Source organism: Eumetopias jubatus, unplaced genomic scaffold, assembly GCF_037043125.1.
Source record: "Eumetopias jubatus isolate StellerSeaLion01/CBP00866 unplaced genomic scaffold, mEumJub1_p1.0 scaffold_11, whole genome shotgun sequence".
Lineage (NCBI taxonomy): Eukaryota > Metazoa > Chordata > Mammalia > Carnivora > Otariidae > Eumetopias > Eumetopias jubatus.
This window is the reverse complement of record NW_028274817.1, coordinates 109,683,593-109,704,383: the sequence shown is the minus strand read 5'-3', so window position 1 is coordinate 109,704,383 and position 20,791 is coordinate 109,683,593. Positions and strand designations below refer to the sequence as shown.

Here is a 20,791-nt window from a genome sequence, read left to right as displayed (position 1 = left end):
CGTGAGTTACTAAGCATCAGTTTCCTCATTTGCTAAAAGGGGGAGTAATAGTACCTAGCTCACTTGGCTATCGTATGGATGAAATGAATCAGTTCATGTAAAGCCCACTTAGAACAATGGCTGGCATACACTCAGTACTCAGTAGTATGCTGTTAGTAATATTTTTCAAATTGACCTCTTATTTCATTTGTAAAATCTTAAAGTAACATTTTGCTGTTTAATATAAATGCCTATATTATATAGAAGGATTTGGTTATTTTCTGCACTTTTGATATTATTTGTGCCAATCACACAATTACCTAAAAAGTCTTCTATTTCACTAAGTATATCTTATTTTAGATATAAAAAACAATTTTACCAATATTTTCACTTAACATATATCAAATACTTTTTATATGCCCACCAAAGAGTATCAAAATATAGTCTTCGTTTCTCTTTAAGTTCACTTGTAGATTTGTCTGCTGTATGCTATATTATATTCTATCTTTCAAAATTTAAGTGATAAAAAACTGAGACCCTTTTTTATTGAACAGTAGCTAAGTTTCAGAGTTGTGACTGTGTTAGCCTTGTGAGAAGTGAATGAATAATTCCATAGTATATATTATAAGAATAACTTAGTGTGATTTTTTAGGAGAAATGTAAAAATCCCTTATCACATCATTATAGGAAAATCATATCTACCCCAAAAATATTTTAAATTGTTCAAAATTTAGAATTTTTAAGTTAAAGACATCAAGGTTGGTATAGCAGATGTCAAAGTTGAAAAAGAGATTTGAAACTATTGTGTTTACCCCAAGGTTGGAAGAAAAAAATACTCACATATTGAAAAATATTGAAAAAGTTATAATACTCTCTTTTTTATAATATACATTTCAGTCACTATCAGTAATAATCAGATTTTTATTAAGTTTTACATTTATACATACATACTGAAAGAATTGAGAATCTGTATTTTTTTTCCTTGAGATAGCAGATGGGGGTGTAATCTCACTTGAACTTGATATGTAAGGAGCCATGGACTGATAACAGCACAGATCGAAGTTTGGGGGAGTAAAAGTCTGAGGAGCTTGGTCATGACCATGAAAGGGACAACAACAATGAAAGGATTTAGCCAAAGGTAGTCTTAGCCTAGTTGGAATGACTTGTATCAAACATAACATTTTGGGTAATTCTCCTATCTTGTTTTTCCTTGCCACATTAGAGCTCTAGAGGAGGATTTTATGGATTTCATTCAATTGTCCAAGTAGAAAATGACTTTTATATATATAGCATTCATAGCAAGGTAGATATTTGAAGATCAAATTAACTTATTTAATTTATAAAATCTTGAATACACAGCATATTTATTTTTTAATTTTATTTTATTATGTTATGTTAATCACCATACATTACATCATTTGTTTTTGATGTAGTGATCCACGATTCCTTGTTTTCATATAACACCCAGTGCTCCATGCAGTACGTGCCCTCCTTAATACCCATCACTGGGCTAACCCATCCCCCCACCCCCCTCCCCTCTAGAACCCTCAGTTTGTTTCTCAGAGTCCATAGTCTCTCATGGTTCATCTCTCCCTCCGATTCCCCCCCTTCATTTTTCCCTTCCTTCTCCTAATGCCCTCCATGCTATCTCCTATGTTACACAAATAAGTGAAACCATATGATAATTGACTTTCTCTGCTTGACTTATTTCACTTAGCATAATCTCCTCCAGTCCCATCCATGTTGATGTAAAAGTTGGGTATTCATCCTTTCTGATGGCCGAGTAATATTCCATTGTATATATGGACCACATCTTCTTTATCCATTCATCTGTTGAAGGGCATCTCGGCTCTTTCCATAGTTTGGCTGTTGTGGACATTGCAGCTACAAACATTGGGGTGCATATGGCCCTTCTTTTCACTACATCTGTGTCTTTGGGGTAAATACCCAGGAGTGCAATTGCTGGGTCATAGGGTACTCTATTTTTAATTTTTTGAAGCACCTCCACACTGTTTTCCAAAGTGGCTGTACCAACTTGCATTCCCACCAACGGTGTAAGAGGGTTCCCCTTTCTCCACAACCTCTCCAACATTTGTTGTTTCTTGCCTTGTCAATTTCTGCCATTCTAACTGGTGTAAGGTGGTATCTCAATGTGGTTTTGATTTGAATTTCCCTGATGGCTAATGATGATGAACATTTTTTCATTACACAGCATATTTAATTCAGGTTTGATAAAAGATTTTTTGGAGGCAGAAAAGGAATTGAATTAGTAAACTTCAATGTATTTTACATCTGAACATTAAAAATTATAGAAAATTATGAATGGTGAATGTGGACTGGAGCTATTTTATATGTTATGGAAGTATATATACATTCTGGTGAGAAAATTACTTATAAAGCATGTTTCACTTTGACAATTTAAAGAATTTTCTATCTTCATTCTAATATAAGGAGTTTTCAAAATTTCTGTGTATATCTTAATTTGTAGTATTCTAAATGTTCAAAGTATATCTTTAATTTAAAGGAATATAACAAATAAGAGTGGAATTCTAATCTCTAAAATGTCAAATTTAAGAAATTAAATGAACAGATTTATTAGTATAAATTTTTAAGGCATAGTTATATAGTATTATCAGCTTCAACACTTTGTGTATAATACCCTAAATAAGAGTGTTGCCTCTTCAGGATGAAAAAGCAGAAGGATTCATCAGTCTGCCTGAATTTAAAATCGATAGAGCCAGTGAATGCCGCAAGAAATAGTAAGTTGATTTTATCTGGGGAGAGGGAGAGAAAGGAAGGGGGGTTGTTTTGTTTAGTTTTGTTTTGTTTTTTAATTTGTAGCTTTTAAATTATAGGTTGCTTGTCTAATGCTTTCAAATTGAGATAATAAGAAAACAGTTTTGTGGGCAGAAAATTGAATTTTTTAGTGATTTCTGTCATCATGGCAGAAGCATTATATATGTGAACTCGGGTTAGATGTTGAGGTAATTTTACCCATAAAAATTATTTGGTTCTAACTTATTTCCCAATTTGAAATAAAATAAGTGTACTTTGTTTCCTTTTACAGTGCATTCAAAGCCTGTCATCCTAAAATCAAAAGCTTTTATTTTGCTGCTGAGCATCTTGATGATATGAACAGGTAAAATGTTACTTAAATTTCAAAGCACTTAGAAAGTCAGTTAGGCTTAGAATTCTAAGCTTTCCACATTAATATTAGAGAATAATGTCACTGTGATCGATCAGTTTAAAATAAAATGGACTCAGGCATAGCTGCATCTAGCCTTAGCTAATTTCAGAGAACAGCATTTTAAAGATCAAAATAAACTTGTTGACTGTTTATCAAGTTTACCAAAAATGGGCCTGAATCCATATATAGACAAAAAAAAAAAAATCCACTGTAAAAAAAAAATTTTTTTTAAGTCCATTTCAAGAATGTGTCTTCAAATTTATTTCCAGGTGGGGGGAAAAGATAATCACCCCCCAAAAAACTAACTTTTCCATGTGCTGAGTGTTTATGGCACAACATCCATCTCAATTATTCAGTCCTAAGCAAAGTTAGTGTTTCTTTTTGTCGTCTTTCTTCTATCAGTGGAAAAGATTATACTGCCAAGTGACTAGATGGCTACATGGTTATTTGGGGCTGCTGGGAGGGAGTGAGAAATATATTTTTTTTTACATATACATATTATATATATGTGTGTGTGTGTGTGTGTGTGTGTGTGTGTATGTATATATGTATGTATGTATATATTCCCATCATCTACAACATTCTGCTCCAGGTTTCCACTTTAGCTTTTATGAATTTGATGCTTTCTTCCTTTTCCTTCCTTTCCCCTCTCTCATTTCTAGAGTCAGAGAAACTAGATTTAAGATTCAGATTTTTCCTTTTCACAGGTCTTCCACAGGTCTTCCATATGACCTATATAACTTGCCAACAGTTAGGGAGAGGCAGCATAGCATAGTGATTAAGAGCATAGACTTTAGAACCAGACTGTCCAAATCCCAGCTGTCGTGCTTACTAGCTGTGTGACCTTGGCTATAGAACTGGACCAATTTATGCCAGGTATTGGCCCCTTGAAAAAGATGGACATAATAACCGTCTCCACCCAGGGGACTATTGTGAGGAGCAAATGAGCACACATAAAGGGCTTAGAATAGTCCCTGTTCAATTGTAAGTGTTATTTAAGTGTTTGCTGGCAATATATATTCCTTTTATATACTTTGGACTCTTAGCCCATTTACCTTTCTTTGTGTATCTCCTAAAAATTTAGTATCCAGATATTTTTTTTAAGATTTCTTTATTTATTTGAGAGACAGCAGGGTGGGCAGAGGGAGACGGAAAGTCTGAGGCCGACTCTGCACTGAGTGCGGAGCCCCATGCGGGGCTCAGTCTCACCACCCTGACATCATGACCTGAGCTAAAACCAACACTCGGACGTTTAACTGACTGAGCCACCCAGGCGCCCCAGTATCCAGATATTTTTAGGCACAAAATGGTGCAACTTTATAAATGCGCTTGAGCACACTAAATGAGCACTTGATATGCTTTTATAAATAATCGTTGTTTTTTGACACGTGGGAGTAAAGGCACGGTTTGTCCAAAGCAAGGAAATGAATACAAGGAAATGGCAAACAAGTGTTCAAAACACTTGATAAAATATGTTATTATTGGGACGCCTGGGTGGCTCAGTGGGCTAAGTGTCTGCCTTCGGCTCGGGTCATGGTGCCAGGGTCCTGGGATCGAGCCCCGCATCGGGCTCCCTGCTCAGCGGGGAGCCTGCTTCTCCCTCTCCCTCTCCCCAGCTTGTGTTCCCTCTCTCTGTCAAATAAATAAATAAAATCTTTTAAAAATATATGTTATTATTAATAAGGGAACTAAGTCTTTCTTGTACTTGCCATAATCTTCTTTTGATTTATGTTACCATTTTTGAAATTTCACACTAGGCAATTAGAACTTGGAGAGCCTTTTCTCCTTAATTTGTTCTCAAAATGAAAATGTTCATTCACATGCTCATGGGGTGAGGGGGCAGGTTGTAATGCTCTATTTTGTGTTTTAATAATTTTATAATTCTACTATTCTAGTTACTCACTATCTTTTTTATCGCATGTTGAGCTTAGTGCCCTTGGGATGAATATGAAATGTTTACATCATGACCAAACAGAATTAGTGGTAAAAATGAGCATTATCCCATCTTACAAGATGGATACACTAGAACACAATCACCTCTATCAAAGAATTAGCATAACTTAATTATTCACAAAACATGTTAATCAGGGTCTTTTTAGGCATAGAAAATGCCTTTTTATGAACTATAAAATTTACATATACCCATCTATACATACATATACATATATCCAAATGTATGTATTTATACATATATAAACATGTGGAATATTAAAATCTCACCTTCTATTTTCTGAGCAGCTGTAAGTTTGATTGTGAGGTAATTTGCAAAAACACTTTTTGAGGCCCCCATCCATCTGTTTCCTCCTCAGAAATGAGCACTGAAACATGAAAAAAAAATTGCCAGTCTTTGTGAAATCTGTGGGAAGAAAACAAAATATCGTGTTTCTCAAGTATTCTGAAACTTATTTACTGAATTCATTTGGCCTATATATTCCTTATCGTGTCAGCACATATGTCCTTACAATTGTGAGGATTCACCCATTTCTCTTTGGTAATTACTTTTTGTACATTTCTCCCATAGTTCTTACTCATTTTTTTCTTCTCAATATATTATTCTCTGTTAGTTATTGACAACTTCATGGGAATGTTTCCTTTAGGCTCAATATCCCCTTACCTATATTATCTTGTTTTAAAACATTAGTGTTGGGGCGCCTGGGTGGCTCAGTCGTTAAGCGTCTGCCTTTGGCTCGGGTCATGATCCCAGGGTCCTGAGATCGAGTCCTGCATCGGGCTCCCTGCTCAGCGGGAAGCCTGCTTCTCCCTCTCCCACTCCCCCTGTTTATGTTCCCTCTCTCGCTGTCTCTCTCTGTCAAATAAATAAAATCTTTAAAAAAAAAATTAGTGTTACAGTAAGGTGCTGAATGTAGACCTAATATTAAAGCACTTCCCCATCATTAAATTCAGTGCTTGTATCCCTAACAGGTTTTTCTTAAAATAGCCTCCCCCCATTCCTAGCACCTTTGACTTTCTAATTTTTCACCTAGCTATTTTTGTAAATGGCACTTGATACTAACATGACATATGTTTATTTGTATCCCTATTTATTGTCTGTTGCCTTCACTAAGATGTAGGCTCTGTGAAGGCAGACGTTTGGTTTTGTTTCTCTCTATGTCCTTGGTGCTTGGAACAGGACTTTGCGGACATAGGTTCTCATTAAATATTTCTTGACTCCGTTACTGCATATATATCTGCTGTTTATAATGGCCCATAAATACCAAATTATACTGCAACAAGTATATAGGTCAGCCTCTTCAAGCTGAGGCCTTAAGGACAGGTTTATCCAAGACAGCACCAACAGCAGTGTAGTGTTCAGCCTTTTGTGTGTGTACACACTGGCCTGAGTAAGCCACATGCTTTCTAAAGAGTTTTTATCATGAACAGAATTTTTCTTCCTAACAGTAGTCGAATTTTCGATTGTCTTGTGACATTTAGCAATTCTGGAACGCACTGAAGGCAGGAATTATGTCTTATTCATTTTTGTGCCCCCAAAACATAGCTCATTGTTCAGCATATAGCAGGCACTTAGTAAATTTGTTGAACTGAAAAATCAAGGAAGCCTCTTTTTAGTTTTCTGATTCATCTCATAAAGACCTCATTGTTCTTTAAACTCCTGACAAAATGCAATTTCAGTGATGTTTTTTAAAATGAGGTACTAGATTAAAATCTAATAATACATGTTCCTCTAGTGCTATTATCATCATTTTCACCCAAAAAGCACCAGATAAGTCTTTCTCAAGAGTGCTAAAAGTTGTAGTACAAATTCAACCCCTTTCTCACTACAAATGACCTATAGACTGAATTTCAATTTTGACTTTTTACTAGTGATTAGAGTCATTTTTAAGGGTTATCATGACGTTGACTTCTTATCATTTGTAATTTTCTGGAGTGTGTGAGTATACTCTATGCTACTGAATTTATTTGATCAATCTTTATTTTTTTTCCCCTTTCTGTTCCAGTCCCTTCTTCACTTCCCAAAAATACTTGAGGTGATAATTACATTGTATTATCAAAATAAAGTTGAGCCTTTAGGTGACTTATTCTTAAAATTAAAGCATAAATTTCCATGGATGTGATTTTGTCAGTGAGAGACAAAGATTTCCTCCCTTTTCAAGATATTCTAAGAATCTGCTGCACAGTGGATACCACTGGACATAAATGCTGAAATATATGACTCACTTCAAATCACATCATCTTCCATCTGACACAGGAGATAAATTCTTGGGAGAAAAATTTCTCAAACACAATTTTTTCTTAAAAATATATCTTGCTCAGATTATTCCACAGTTTAATGATGTTAACTATACTATCGTTTCCAAACTTATGGTAGTTTGGAAGGGGGGTTCTTCCTTAATTTCTGACTTGGGAAAGTATATGGATCATAGCTCAGAATGGACCAATGGGAAAGTGTCAGGTTAATTTAAAGATTTTATGATTTGATAATCTGATGCAGTGTAAACAGCTGAAATAATGTTCACAGGGAGAGACCTGGTGGGACAAAAGATGGAGATTGAAACAATGCAGGCCCCTCCACTGGCAATAGCAGCACTACTGAGAGAGGAAAGATTTATTTTTAGGTTACTATTGGTTGTGGAAATAAATTTTCAGGATCTGAACAGAGGTTAAAATTATGTTTGTTCATTTTGTCTTTAGGAAACCTAATACCCTTGTATTTAGAGACAAATTTCCAAAGTACTCCTGACATGTTTCCCCCGGATCACTAAACTTAAATGACCTTCATCAAAACTAATATTTCATACTAAAATTTATTTTGACAGGCAAGGTCCATAACTTTCTCCCTCATCAGTATGTATTGTATGATATTAAGTAACTGTAAAAGAGCATTTGCTCTGAAGACACAATCAGCAGCGATATTTGGAGTGCTTCTAAATTTGGAGCAACAGAATTGATAGGGCTCTGATCATCTTAAAACCCTCTGTATTACAGATATGAACAGGTTTGCCTAAGACTTTTCTATCAAAATAGCATCTTTAGTGTGGGAACAATTTGTACTACAGCAAATTATAGCTCATTGAAGACTCCATGTGTCGAGAGTAGCAAAGAACACATCTTTTATGTAGAATTATTTCTTATATTCTTAAATATCTTAAAATAAATACTTTTATTAAGTTTTGTAATTTTGGGGCTCCTGGATGGCTCAGTCAGTTAGTCATCCAACTCTTGGTTTCGGCTCAGGTCATGATCCTCAGGGTTGTGAGATCGAGCCCCGCATTGACTCCATGCTGGGCTTGAAGTCTGCTTAAGATTCTCTCTCTCCCTCTCCCTCTGCCCCTCCCCCTTCCCTCTCTAAAAATAATAATAATAATAATGTTTTTTATTTTAATTCCTGTATAGTTAATATACCGTCTTATTAGTTTCAGGTATACAATGTACTGATTCAGCAATTCTTTACATTTACTCGGTGGTCATCATGACAAATGCACTCCGAATCCCCTTCACCAGCCCCCCCACCACGTACCTCCACTCTGGTAACCATCAGATTGTTTTCTAGAGTTAGGAGTCTATTCCTTGGTTTGTCTCTCTCTTTTTCCCTTCATTCATTTTGTTTCTTAAATTCCACATAAGAGTGAAATCATATGATATTTGTCTTTATCTGACTGACTTATTTCACTTAGCATAATACTCTCTAGCTCCATCCATGTCGTTGCAAATGGCAAGATTTCATTCTTTTTTATGGCTGAATAATATTCCATTGTGTATATACCACATCGTCTTTATTCTTAAAATAAATATATTTAAGAAGTAAAATATAAAAAATTAAGTTGCAGTATTACTGATTTTAATATTTGTTTTTTTCAGGTGGCTTAACAGAATCAATATGCTAACTGCGGGATATGCAGAAAGAGAGAGGATTAAGCAAGAACAAGGTAAAGGAATATTTTTTTTTTTAGAGTCACGGGGTTTTGTTTTGTTTTGTTTCGTTGTTATCCTATACAGTGATTCACTACTATCATTTGAATGAACATGCAATCACCAGGCTGTGGTTATTTCTCTTCTGGGCACTTTGAATCCAAATCATAGCATCTTATAGGTAAGGTCTACTAAACTAAACAGATGGGGAATAAACTCTGAAATTTTTGGAGCACCTAGTGTGGAGTTCATTGCTGTCTCTCTCAGTCTTTTTTTCAAAGGAGGAAAAAAATCTTAAAAAGTCTGTAATTGATCCAAAATATTGGCCAAAGTTCAGGTCCTTGTTGGTGCATTATTTTTTCCTATTTATCAGTTTCATAGACATTTTAGTGGACTTTTATGCGAAGAGCTCAGATGGATGACCCTTCTTCCATAAATTATCTCAGTTGGTTATGTTCTTCAGTTCTGTTCATCTGTTACTCTGTAATCTTATGGAACTTGCCTCAGTATTGACCTCAGATTTACAAAAGACAGTGTCATGATGCAAAATTAAAATTTTACTGAAAGTTGCAGTCACCATTCCAAAGTTGCTTTACATTTCCAAAAAGTGTTTATTGTACATCCCTTGGAAGCATCAGCAGGTTTTGGAAGTCTCAAAAGAGACTCAAATCAGAGAAATTCTAAAAACCTTCTGTTTCCTCTCAGAGTAAAACCTCAGCCAAAACTGTCAGCAAATGTTTAGGGCAGGGGGTTGGCAAACTTCCTGTGAAGAGCCAAGTAGTTAATGTTTTAGGCTTTGCAAGCCCGTAAGATTTCTGTCTAAACTGGTCAAAGTCGGCCATTACAGTATGAAAGCAGCTGTACACACATGAGGGATGTGGCTGGGCTCTAATAAAGCTTTATTTATGGATACTGAGATTAAATTTCATATCATTTTTTACATTTCAAAAAATATTCTTCCTTTGATTTCTTAACCATTTAAAAATCTAAACACCATTCTTGATCCACAGGCCATGTAAAAACAGGCAGAGAGCCTCATTTGGCCTGCAGGCCTTAGTTTACCGACCCCTGGTTTAGAGCCATTGGGTGAGGGAATGAGAATGGGTAGAGCACTGAAGGGTTAGGAGTTAGGGCAGGAAGATTTCAAAGAAAAGGCAAAACATGGTTCCTGCCAATAGGAATATATCATCTTGTTGAGGATCTCAAAGATACACCCTTGAAATTGCTTGAGAAAAACAAAAACAAAAAAAGAAAAACGAACAAGCAACATAAAGTAAATGAGTCCTGATGATTGCACAATGTGCAACTGACAAAAAATTTGCTAAGTGGATGCAAAATTAAAAAAAAAAAAACCTGGGAAGGAGGCAGGATTAATGAGGAAATAACTTGCTAGAGGAAGTGATTATGAGCCTGATGCAAAGTCAGCAAAAGAGGGGAAGAGAAGATATTTTATTCAATATGAAACTTTTCTGTGTAATGCCTTCAACTAGCACTCTGATTAAATTAAGGTGAAATAGGCACCCATTCTGCCTGAAATTACACTGAATTCTAGTAGAAAGGGTACTCTTAATATAATACAGAAAATGAAATGTAAGAAAGTACAAATCAAGTTCTGTGGAAATTCGGCTGGAGAGATTGCTTCCAGGAGGGGAATGGGAAAAGGCTTTATGTCGACTCCATTATTTGAACTCGTTCTCACAGGATGAGAAGGAAGTAGAGTTAAAGAAGTAACGAAATAAAGCATTCCTGAGAGCGGAAGCAGCATGGATACTTCCACAAATAACGTGGAAGCAATCTCCATCAAATCAGTGTGCACAGGCAAATCCCAGCCAGGACTAGGAAATGTCAGGCCAGTTATCAAGCCACATTTTTTCATTGTTAAAAGTTTTTTTAAGGAATAAACCTTTCATACTTCAACTTAACTTAGAGGCCTAAAATTGTGTTCAGAGTACTAAAAAAAATACTAGTCTTCCTTTTCGCATTTTTTTAAAGTCATAAAAGAGTTCTTTATAGGTGCATACAGATTTGTTTCTGATTCTTTTAAGATGCAAGAATTAAAAGTGAGCAATGTACGGATAGAAAAAAAATGAATCTTTGAAAAAAAACGTAATTTACATAAATAAGGAATCTTGGATTTTCAGGCTCAACTCTTGTATTTTATCACTTTGAAGTTTAGCATGGTCTTGATTTTAGTGAATTTTCTTTGTACCTGGTGTTATATAGTCGAATTTCATTGTGGATTAAGGAACTGGTAAGTTATATTGCACATGCAGGTTCCAATAAGTATTCAGTCCATGGATTCATGCTGCCCTGGTCATGTGAGTATATATTTTAGTGCCTTCTGGAGTGGTAGGCATTCATTGGCAGAAGCTAATAGTTAATAATTCACCTCTCTCTTGCTAGCACATCGCAAGCAGAATCTCTGAAGTAATTTGGATTTCCACATAGAGTATATATTCCTCAGGCACTCTGACCTAGGTCAGAAGCATACGACACTTCCTACCTTCTGCACAATTAGGTCTTATGGTATATTCTGTAGAGAAAGCAACTGGATGCCTGTATCTACTCCACACTTCTCTACAGTTCTTTGACATCTCCCAAGAACCGTTCTCAGTACTGAAGTTAAACTTCATACAAAATATAGCTCTTTGAGGTTTGGGAAACATTCACAAACATGTAAAGGAGTAACAACTGCCAAGCACTTTTTATTTAAGTAGCCAGTGCAGCTTAGAAATGACTCTTATATTGATTTAAATAAAAGTTTAGTGAATTGCTGTCTGTAGCTATGGAAGTGTAAAGGATATGGGCTTCTCTTTCATTATTTATTGTTGTACTTAGAGAAAACAGGGTTACACTAAATTATGCCAACATCACAATTTGGCTAATTGTCTGCTAATCATTTTTCTATATTTTTCCACCTTCAAGTCAGACGTTCATGACACATTATTTTCTGTCATACATAAGGCCTTTCTAAAGCTTTAATCACATAAAAATGAACGAAATATATTATATTTTTGGTAGTTTTAGATGAAAGTCATTCTTTTTTTCAAATTTTCCTTTTATATCGACATGAGAAGTAAAGTGAAAATGTTCCTGTTCTATTGACAGCACTGTTTATTCATGATTAGTTACTTATAAAATTGAATACCACTACAAGAGACATTAAGAGTTCCCATTTATTTTGTGCTAAATAGAAAGCTAAAAAAAATAATTTGCTCTTAGAATGCAGATCAAACTGGTTTCAGCCTCTGAGCAAACGGTGTGCCTGTAATTTTCCACATAAACCCCAAATAAACCATAATTGAATTTTCTGTGTAGGTTCCTCTCTGGCATTGCTCTCTCAAAGACACACAACTTACTGTGAGAAATGAAGCTAATTTACAAGGTGGGATTTCAGTCTTTTCTTTAGCAACCCAAGAAAGCTATAGATTGATGGTACTTTTTAGTAAACCAAGAATTACATCAAATAGTGGACTAGAATTCTTCCTAATTCAGCTGAGGGGGAAAAGGAGAGAGAGAGAATCTCCCACATCTATCACTTGTAGTGATAGCTATAGAGAATTGTATAAAATGGCAGTCCTCTCCTTCTCAACATGCTAAGGACCACTGGAGGTACTAATTCTTTGAGACCCCCCAAGGTATCAGTGCAGAGGTCAAGGAGAAACTCAACACAGGTGCCACAGTTTCATGAAATAGTGGAAAGGGTAAAAACAAAGTGATCTTAGTAAACCACCGCTTAGGGATGGGATGGGGGTTGCTGATCCCTTCACCTCCAGCAGTGACTTTCCTGTAGTATTTCAAGCTCCCACAGAACTACCTAACCCAGATCCCAGAACTTCAGAATTCACTTTTCATTGCTGAAACTTGCTACAAGAAAAAAAAATGTCCAAGAAGATAAACACAAGGCATCTATCTCCTATGTGATCTGGGTCAGACTGTCCTAGCATGCTACCTACAAATCCACCCAAGAAGATCAGGGGTCCTAATATTTATTGAGTGCTGTCAAGGTGCGAAACACTTGACTATATATTACCTTATTTAGTACCCACACACACACATACACACATACACACAACTCTGAAAGGTGGTTATCATTAGCCCCCTTTTACAGATGTTGAAAGAGACTCAGGTTTAGTAACCATCACAAGAGCACAGAGATGGTAAATGGTACAGCCAAGAATTGAACCTACATCTGCCCAGCTATATAGTTCATGCTTTTCCCACCATTGTTTGTTGGGTACATCTCTGGGCAACTACATCAATTTATATTTGAGGGGAAACTTAGTATACTGGCTGTCACCAGCATGGTCCATTGTAAATACCCGACACAAATTTAGATTAACTAGTTTCTGCTTATCTTTTAGTCAAAGGGAGTAATTGAAGTAGGAATAGCATTTTCAAAGTTTTTGCATTTTGAGACCTGAATATAATAATCTCCATTGCTAAAGAATTGCTGTTCATGATAGCCCGAGTAATAGAGTAGTGGGAGGAGGGGGGCTTAAAGCGTCATGTATAAGGACGCCTGGGTGGCTCAATCAGTTAAGTGTTTGCCTTCAGCTCAGGTCATGATCCCAGTGTTCTGGGATTGAGCCTCAGCAGGGAGCCTGCTTCTCCCTCTCCCTCTGCCTGCCACTTCCCCTGCTTGTGCGCTCTCTCTCTCTCTCTCTGACAAATAGATAAAAATATTTAAAAAAATTTTTTAAGCATCGTGAATATATGTCAAATTAAATTCTCCCACTATGTCATACAAAAGAGTCCCTTCAAGGTTTAGGGTAAGGTGATTTCTTAGTTCAAATCCCAGCTCTACTACTTTCTATTCAGCATATATAGTAAGTACTTAATATTAGCTATATTTATTAATAAGTATCACAAGGAAAATTTATATAAATATTACAGTATAGGAATTCCTGGGTGGAGAGGGGTTCCTGTAAAAATATGTGCCATGATTTTTCAACTAAATCTCAATATCATTTAGGCCTTATGATGGTTCTTTTGTGATTTGGATTTTCATAAGAATAAGGAACATATGTCTCAATACTTCTTCTCTTCCTTTACCATCTGAGATTCATATGGGTAATACTTGTAGGTTTTTCTTTGTAAATCTTGTAAAGAATTAACCCAGAGTTAAGAGTGGTTAAGATATTAGTGGGACAGGTTCTGATTATTGGCCTTTGTGCTGTATTTCACTTAACTGATTTATCTCTCAGTTTTTTCCCTTCCCTCTTGCCTGAGGTCTGCCAAATCTAGCGGCTTACATTTTCTACCCTTTTAAGTAGTTCTGGAAGTTTGGAACTTGCGGCCCACATCAGCAAATTTGCCCTTTTGCATTTGGCAAGAATCAGGATTTGCCATGTGTTTCCAAGTAGAGGTGGGAGTATGGTGTTATAGAGATTCATGTCAGCATGACTCTGGAAACAGCGATTGTTAGATAACCAGTGAATTGAAGCCAGAAAAAAGAATTGAGAACGTTATTTTTAGAGCTGTTCATATCTGTAGAGATCTACAGCAGTGTTTGTGTGTGTGTATGTGTGTGTGTGTGTGTGTGTGTGTGTGTGTGTATAGTGTTTTTCTTTGAGTGTTCATCTTTAGAGTAAAATGATACACCTTTCAGAGGCATCATGTGATATCATTCATTAATTGAAGGTTCGGGATAATTTGGCCTGGAATCTAAAGCACCCTAAACCCGATTTGGCTTATGCAGTGTCTTTTTCTTAACTCCTTAAAATTGTAGCTATGTATAATCGCTTGCTTTAAAGGTTGGAATTAGGTGATTGTACTCTTTCTTCTTCCTCAAAACTCAGCCAAAAATAAGTAGGAGTAGGAGGTGCTGGGGAGCAGGGTGTAGGAGTGGAATTTAAATTTCCTTGTGTTAGCTGGTAGTGTATGTTCCTGAAAATATGGCTAGAAACATTTAATAGAATGTTATTGTATCGATGTGTGTGAATTTACAGATTACTGGAGTGAGAGTGACAAGGAAGAAGCAGATACTCCATCAACACCCAAACAGGACAGCCCTCCACCGCCCTACGATACATACCCACGGCCTCCCTCTGTAAGTTGCCAACAAGCATGTATGTAATTTGGCATCAGATTCTTCGATGATATCCCTTCGTTCATTAAAAACAACTATGTAGTGAATTGCATGTCAGACCTCAGGATTCCTAAGAGGAAGGAAAATAGGGAGTCTAAAAGCAATAAGGGGGGAAAAATTTTAAGTATGCAAAGACTGTTTAATCAAGAGAAACAGTCACCACAGATTCCAGGCGTAATAAATATCTGCCCAGGTTTATTTTTAAAAAATCCTGTTTGTGTCAGAGTAGACTTCATGGAAATATCAGCAAGAAAAACAAGTTTTCTTAGAAAAAGATATATAAATGGACCTTATGTATTTCTACACTAATGAAGTTCATTCCTGTGTCCTTCAGAAACAACTCATAAAAATTAATATTATATCTGTATTGAACACATGTTTTGACATACAGCTTTTTAGACAGTCATGGGGTCTGGTTTAATGTATGTGTTTATACGGTACTCCAGACTTCTTAAATGTATGTAAATTATTCTGTGTATACACTGTACTTTAATCTTTTAATGGGATAAAACAACTGTCCTGGTTTTCTTGGGACTATCCCAATTTATGCCCATTTCCCATCAGAATTATTAAGAGCATCTCAGTAGTGTCCCGGTTTCAACTACATACTACTGCTTACGGCATCTTAAGAGTCAATTCTGCCTGTCCTGGGACTGAGTCGTCCACATAGGAAATGGAAGCTGAATTTAGGTGACAAGAGCAGCCAACCTAATTGCACCTCCATATTACTCTATAAGATTTTAAATAAGAAAGGCACTACACAAGATGTTGATATAATTTGAGGACACTTCTCAACCTTGGTTGTGCATAAGAATCACCTCTGGAACATTTAAGAAATGCAGACGCAGACATTAAATCATCATATCTGGGACTACAAACAGCTCAGTGGACTAGACTATGGACCTTTTGCAAACAGGGGCCCTGTTGGATGGATCTACACATCCCCATGGCCTAGCACAGCACTGGCACTTATTTATTAAGTGCTTAATAAATATTTCTGAAATAAACACATGGGCACTTTTGGCCAATAACTAAAAGGGAAGCCACATTTTTAATAACCACGCTTGATGACAGTGTCTATTACCTAAGAATTGTTCCTCTATATATGCATACTTCTTTAATAAATGCTTCAGTTTACTGAGTGCAACAGAATGCAAGGATGAGCGATAGAAATGAAATCATGAAGTCAGTGACAAGATATAGTTTATATCATATTTTCCCTCTCCCTAAAACATCAGGGCCTGAATAATTCCTTTAAAATATTTCTAAAAGAGGAAAAAAGGGAAGCTGCAGCTTCAGGGGACAGCTCCTTAATCACAGCAGCGTGGGGATTTCAAGAGGGAAACTATTTATATGTTATTAACATGTGGGAAGATAAACTGCCCCCAGAAGATGCCACTTAACTTCTCCTCCTTTAGCCAGAAGGGCTGTATGTGCTTTCGCCTCAGCTGGGCTTGTCCTCACCACAGCTGCCGCCCCATTTGCCAGGATCACATTTGATAAATCTGGCTCCTCCTGCCAGAAAGGGGCCCGGGCTGATCTGTTAGCCCCCGGAGCTGGAGTAAGCCTTGTCCCCAGCGGGGGTGCCTGCAAGTCCTTTACAGCATTCACTTGATGCCAGGCCTTTTTCTTGGTTCTGCTTTGTACTATGCTATATATTCCCAAACTTGAAATTCCGGGAATAAAAGTATCCCATTTTTCTTTTGTGTTTATGTACCCTGGGGTGCCCATGCTCAAGGCAAATGCCAATCCCCATCAGGGTGTAATCTCATCCTGCCTATATTTTTAACTCTCTACAAAGTGCCACAAATTGACCAGATCCTAAGAAAGCTTTTCCTTGGGGCCCATAGGAGCAAACATTCAGCTGTGAGGAAGAGGAGGGGTTCTGTCTGATTATAGGCATCTTGTTTTCACATCCAGAAGCCTCTCTCCTTTCCCTCGTCCCCAAACGCCATAAAATCTGGAAATATGAATTTGGCAACAATTGTTCACGGTTTCAAATGCATAGGGATTTTTAAAACTCCAGATTTTTTTTGTAGTTGTTGCTGACTGTTTCTTACATAAGCACTCGGATTTTCTTATGCTTCATTGTAAAATTTTGCATGTTAATATGTCAGATTTTTCATGAGAGTCTGGTAGTGCTGCATTTAAACACTCCCCATCTCAGTCCCTTAAAAGATCAGCCGGGGCCTAACTTTGAGATGTCTGTAAACTTGACCAGTCATTAACTTGACTGGTAAATGTTAGCTGGTGGAAATCTAATGTGTGCCTTGCTGACAGAGGTGGTCCGTTATTTCTGTGGAGACTGATCAGAAGCTCCTTTCCACAGATGAGTTGTGCCAGTCCTTACGTGGAAGCAAAACACAGCCGGCTCTCGTCCACTGAGACCTCCCAGTCACAGTCCTCCCATGAGGAGTTTCGACAGGAAGTGACCGGGAGCAGTGCGGTGTCCCCCATTCGCAAGACAGCCAGTCAGCGCCGCTCCTGGCAGGATTTAATCGAGACGCCCCTGACAAGCTCAGGATTACACTATCTTCAGACTCTGCCCCTGGAGGATTCTGTCTTCTCTGACTCCGCGGCCATCTCCCCAGAGCACAGGCGACAGTCCACTCTTCCAACTCAGAAGTGCCACCTACAGGATCACTATGGGCCGTACCCCTTGGCCGAGAGCGAGAGGATGCAAGTGTTAAATGGAAATGGGGGCAAGCCTCGAAGTTTTACTCTGCCTCGAGATAGCGGGTTCAACCACTGCTGTCTGAACGCACCGGTTAGTGCCTGTGACCCGCAGGATGACGTGCAGCCCACAGAGGTGGAGGAAGAGGAGGAGGAGGAGGAGGAGGAAGGGGAGGCGGCAGGGGAAAACATAGGAGACAAAAGTAAGTATGCTGGAGATCTTAGCCTGTGTACGCAGAGTCCTAACCTTTCCAAACTTCTTATTTGAAGAAAATAGAATCTTGTTTCCCTTTTTTCTTAAAATAATGGTCTTGCTGCCCAGGAAGTTAGGTATCCCTTGGTGTTTTACTTTCAGAACTTGAGTGACGTAGGGGACAAGAGATGGATAACGAAGCCTATGTCCCAGGACACCCAAAGCTAGAGCAAATGGTTTTCCCCAGTTACTCATTTGCCTTTTAAGGTTAATGATAGTCATTTCTTTTCCTTCCTCCTGTTATCCACTTTCTTCTCCCTTGCATGCATCATCCCTTTGGTCCACAGTCATTGCCCCCTGAGTTTGGGCTAAGAAACTAAATGGTTGAAGCAGGGTGTTAGCAGAACCTTGGTTGAATATGTAAGTGAACACACACACACATATACAACTTCCCTTTCCACCATTAAAGGATTTAAAGGAAAAATTCAGAAGAGTTTTTCCAAGAAGAAATTCCAAATAGCACTCCTATCAACTCCAAATAGCTGAAATAACCAGTTTGCCAAAAGCATTTATTTACTTTCTTGGTTTGTATGCAGATTGCAAAACTCAATTTATGCGAATCAACTCTTAAGAGAGACAAAGTCAATTAAGTAATCCTCTGACTTGTTGGCATTAAGAATATGTTTACTAATTATCGAGTTCTTTATCCAACATGCCTTACCAAGCATCTGTTTATAATTAATGTGCTACACCAGTCCAGAAACCCAGCCTATTTTAAGGGAAAGGCTAGAACTCAGTTTTTTACTTAGAAAGAAAATCTAGGTTTGGCTGTAAGTCCTGAATGTAAAATTACCACCCAAAAAATAGTGTTAAAGTAGTAGTATAAAACTGTTTGCATGTTTTTATTCAAAACGAAGTATGGGCCAGTTAGTATAGATGTCCCAAGCCAATGTTGATGAAACCACAGTTGCTGGGTTGGTCCCACTAGAGCATTAGATTTCTCTTTTTAAAGGATACAAGCAGACTATATCCATCAGCCCATTTTGTGAGTATACAAAACTTTGACTGTGGGATATATTACTGTAAGTTCTTCATCACGACTGGAAAAACAACTCAAAGCTCACAGAGAACCAGCAGGTCAGGAGCCTCATCGCCATGTTAAGCTTGGCTTATTTAAAATGAGGGTCACTTTGGAGATGATTAATAAGAAAATACAGTAGACTTCCTTTTGTGGTATGGATCTTCATTGCATTATTTAATGGGAATTAAATTATATCTTCTACCATCAAAATATGAGTCGTTTGTAATAAAATTCATATGTTAAAGCAGTTTCCATGTGAAGTGTATTTTAGCCATAATCTCCATGAGGAGCATTACAAAAGGTATACTATCGGTACAGGAGAATGTAATTGCCATCTGTTACCTGCCAAGGCCTGCCAGCATTCACATTTATCAGAGATTATGGAGGAGTCTGGTGGAAGAAATATCTAGGAGCCATGTTAGGCCTCTGTAGGACTTCTGGCAAGCATGATAATACATTTTTACGGTTACGATGTTTACCAAAATTATTCCATTGCTTTCTAAAATTTAAAGCTGAGTTAGAAACTTCGATGGTCATCCAGGTGCTGCACAACTGCTGTAACTAACTGTATGAGGTTTGTTCAGTATTGTACCAACATAGCGGGGAAAGTACTTTATCTCTGCCATGCTAAAATAAATGGTGTTGACATCTGCACAGCCCTCTGGACTAGAGAATTCTGTTCAGAAAACATCTCCTCGTGGTCGCAGGTAGAAGTCATTGATGCTGTCTTTCTCGCCTAAGCCAGTTACTTCCCAGGTCCTCCTGGCCATGAGTGAGGGAGTACCGGAGAGGAGAAGGCACGTCCTCGGGCCTGAAAGGAAAACCCAGCCCACAGAGCATCTGTAGTTAGATGGCTTTCGAGTTTGTTCTTCTAGTGTCTCTTTTTTGCTGTTTTGTTGATTGGATATATTTTTACTATATAGATGCACTCCTAAGTTGGTGGGTTTTTCCTTCAGGTTCCCAAATGAGTCAAGTGGGCAGTTCTTCGGTATTGTCCATCTCTTGCGGGGGCTCTTTTTTTGTGTGGAACAATTGGAATAGGGCCGAACAACCCTAGGAAGTGTGTCTATAAATCTAGTGTTGCACATTTGGTCTTTATGATTCAATATCGTGGGGGCAGTTGATGCTATTTCAGTTGGATCTGCTTCACGAGAGGAGGCCATGCACTGTCTTTCAGGGCCCTGTTTCTTTCTGGGCATTTTCCCCCAAATCTTGCCACTTGATGTGTCAGTGTTCTTCAGACCATTCTCAGCAGAGCCGTGCATTTCATGGTTGCCAAGTAGAAGATGCTTTTTACTTAACGAAATGTATGTTTACTTTCCTAATGACGGACTTTCTTTCTGCATTACTGTTTTTAACACTTAGGAGTGTGTCATTTGATGAACACGTCATTTGAGAAAATCAGCTATAGAATCAGTGTTTTCAAAAGAATTCTTAAGGTCTAGTTAAAGGGTGTTGTATTCGTGACGGCCCCGGGCTGGCCGTTAGGAGCCCGTATTCCAGGCTTCTTACTCAAATTGAGCTGCTGGGTGTTATATCAACAGAGCCAAAATTAGAGGCACCAAAGAAACCGTGGCCACGCCATCAGTCCCAGGCTGGTGGCAGGCCCTCTGACACGGAGCACTCACCCTGCTGCCCACAGCTTGGCGGGCACCTGTGCTTGTTACAGACGAAGCCCAGCAGTGGTGTGTTACTAACTGTCCGGCTCAAGGCCAGCAT

At 37.8% G+C, this 20,791-nt stretch overlaps 1 protein-coding gene across 4 annotated transcripts in view; it reads left to right on the top strand.

Annotated features, from left to right (window-relative positions):
* The window catches only part of CNKSR2 (connector enhancer of kinase suppressor of Ras 2), a 275,956-nt gene that overhangs the window by 217,772 nt on the left and 37,393 nt on the right, over positions 1 to 20,791 (top strand). For all 4 annotated transcript variants that reach the window (XM_028122619.1, XM_028122618.1, XM_028122617.1 and 1 more), the window contains 5 exons: positions 2,665 to 2,738; positions 3,047 to 3,118; positions 8,984 to 9,051; positions 14,986 to 15,086; positions 17,455 to 18,001. In XM_028122619.1, the coding sequence (XP_027978420.1) occupies positions 2,665 to 2,738; positions 3,047 to 3,118; positions 8,984 to 9,051; positions 14,986 to 15,086; positions 17,455 to 18,001 (862 nt within the window). The remainder of the gene's footprint in view (positions 1 to 2,664; positions 2,739 to 3,046; positions 3,119 to 8,983; positions 9,052 to 14,985; positions 15,087 to 17,454; positions 18,002 to 20,791) is intronic.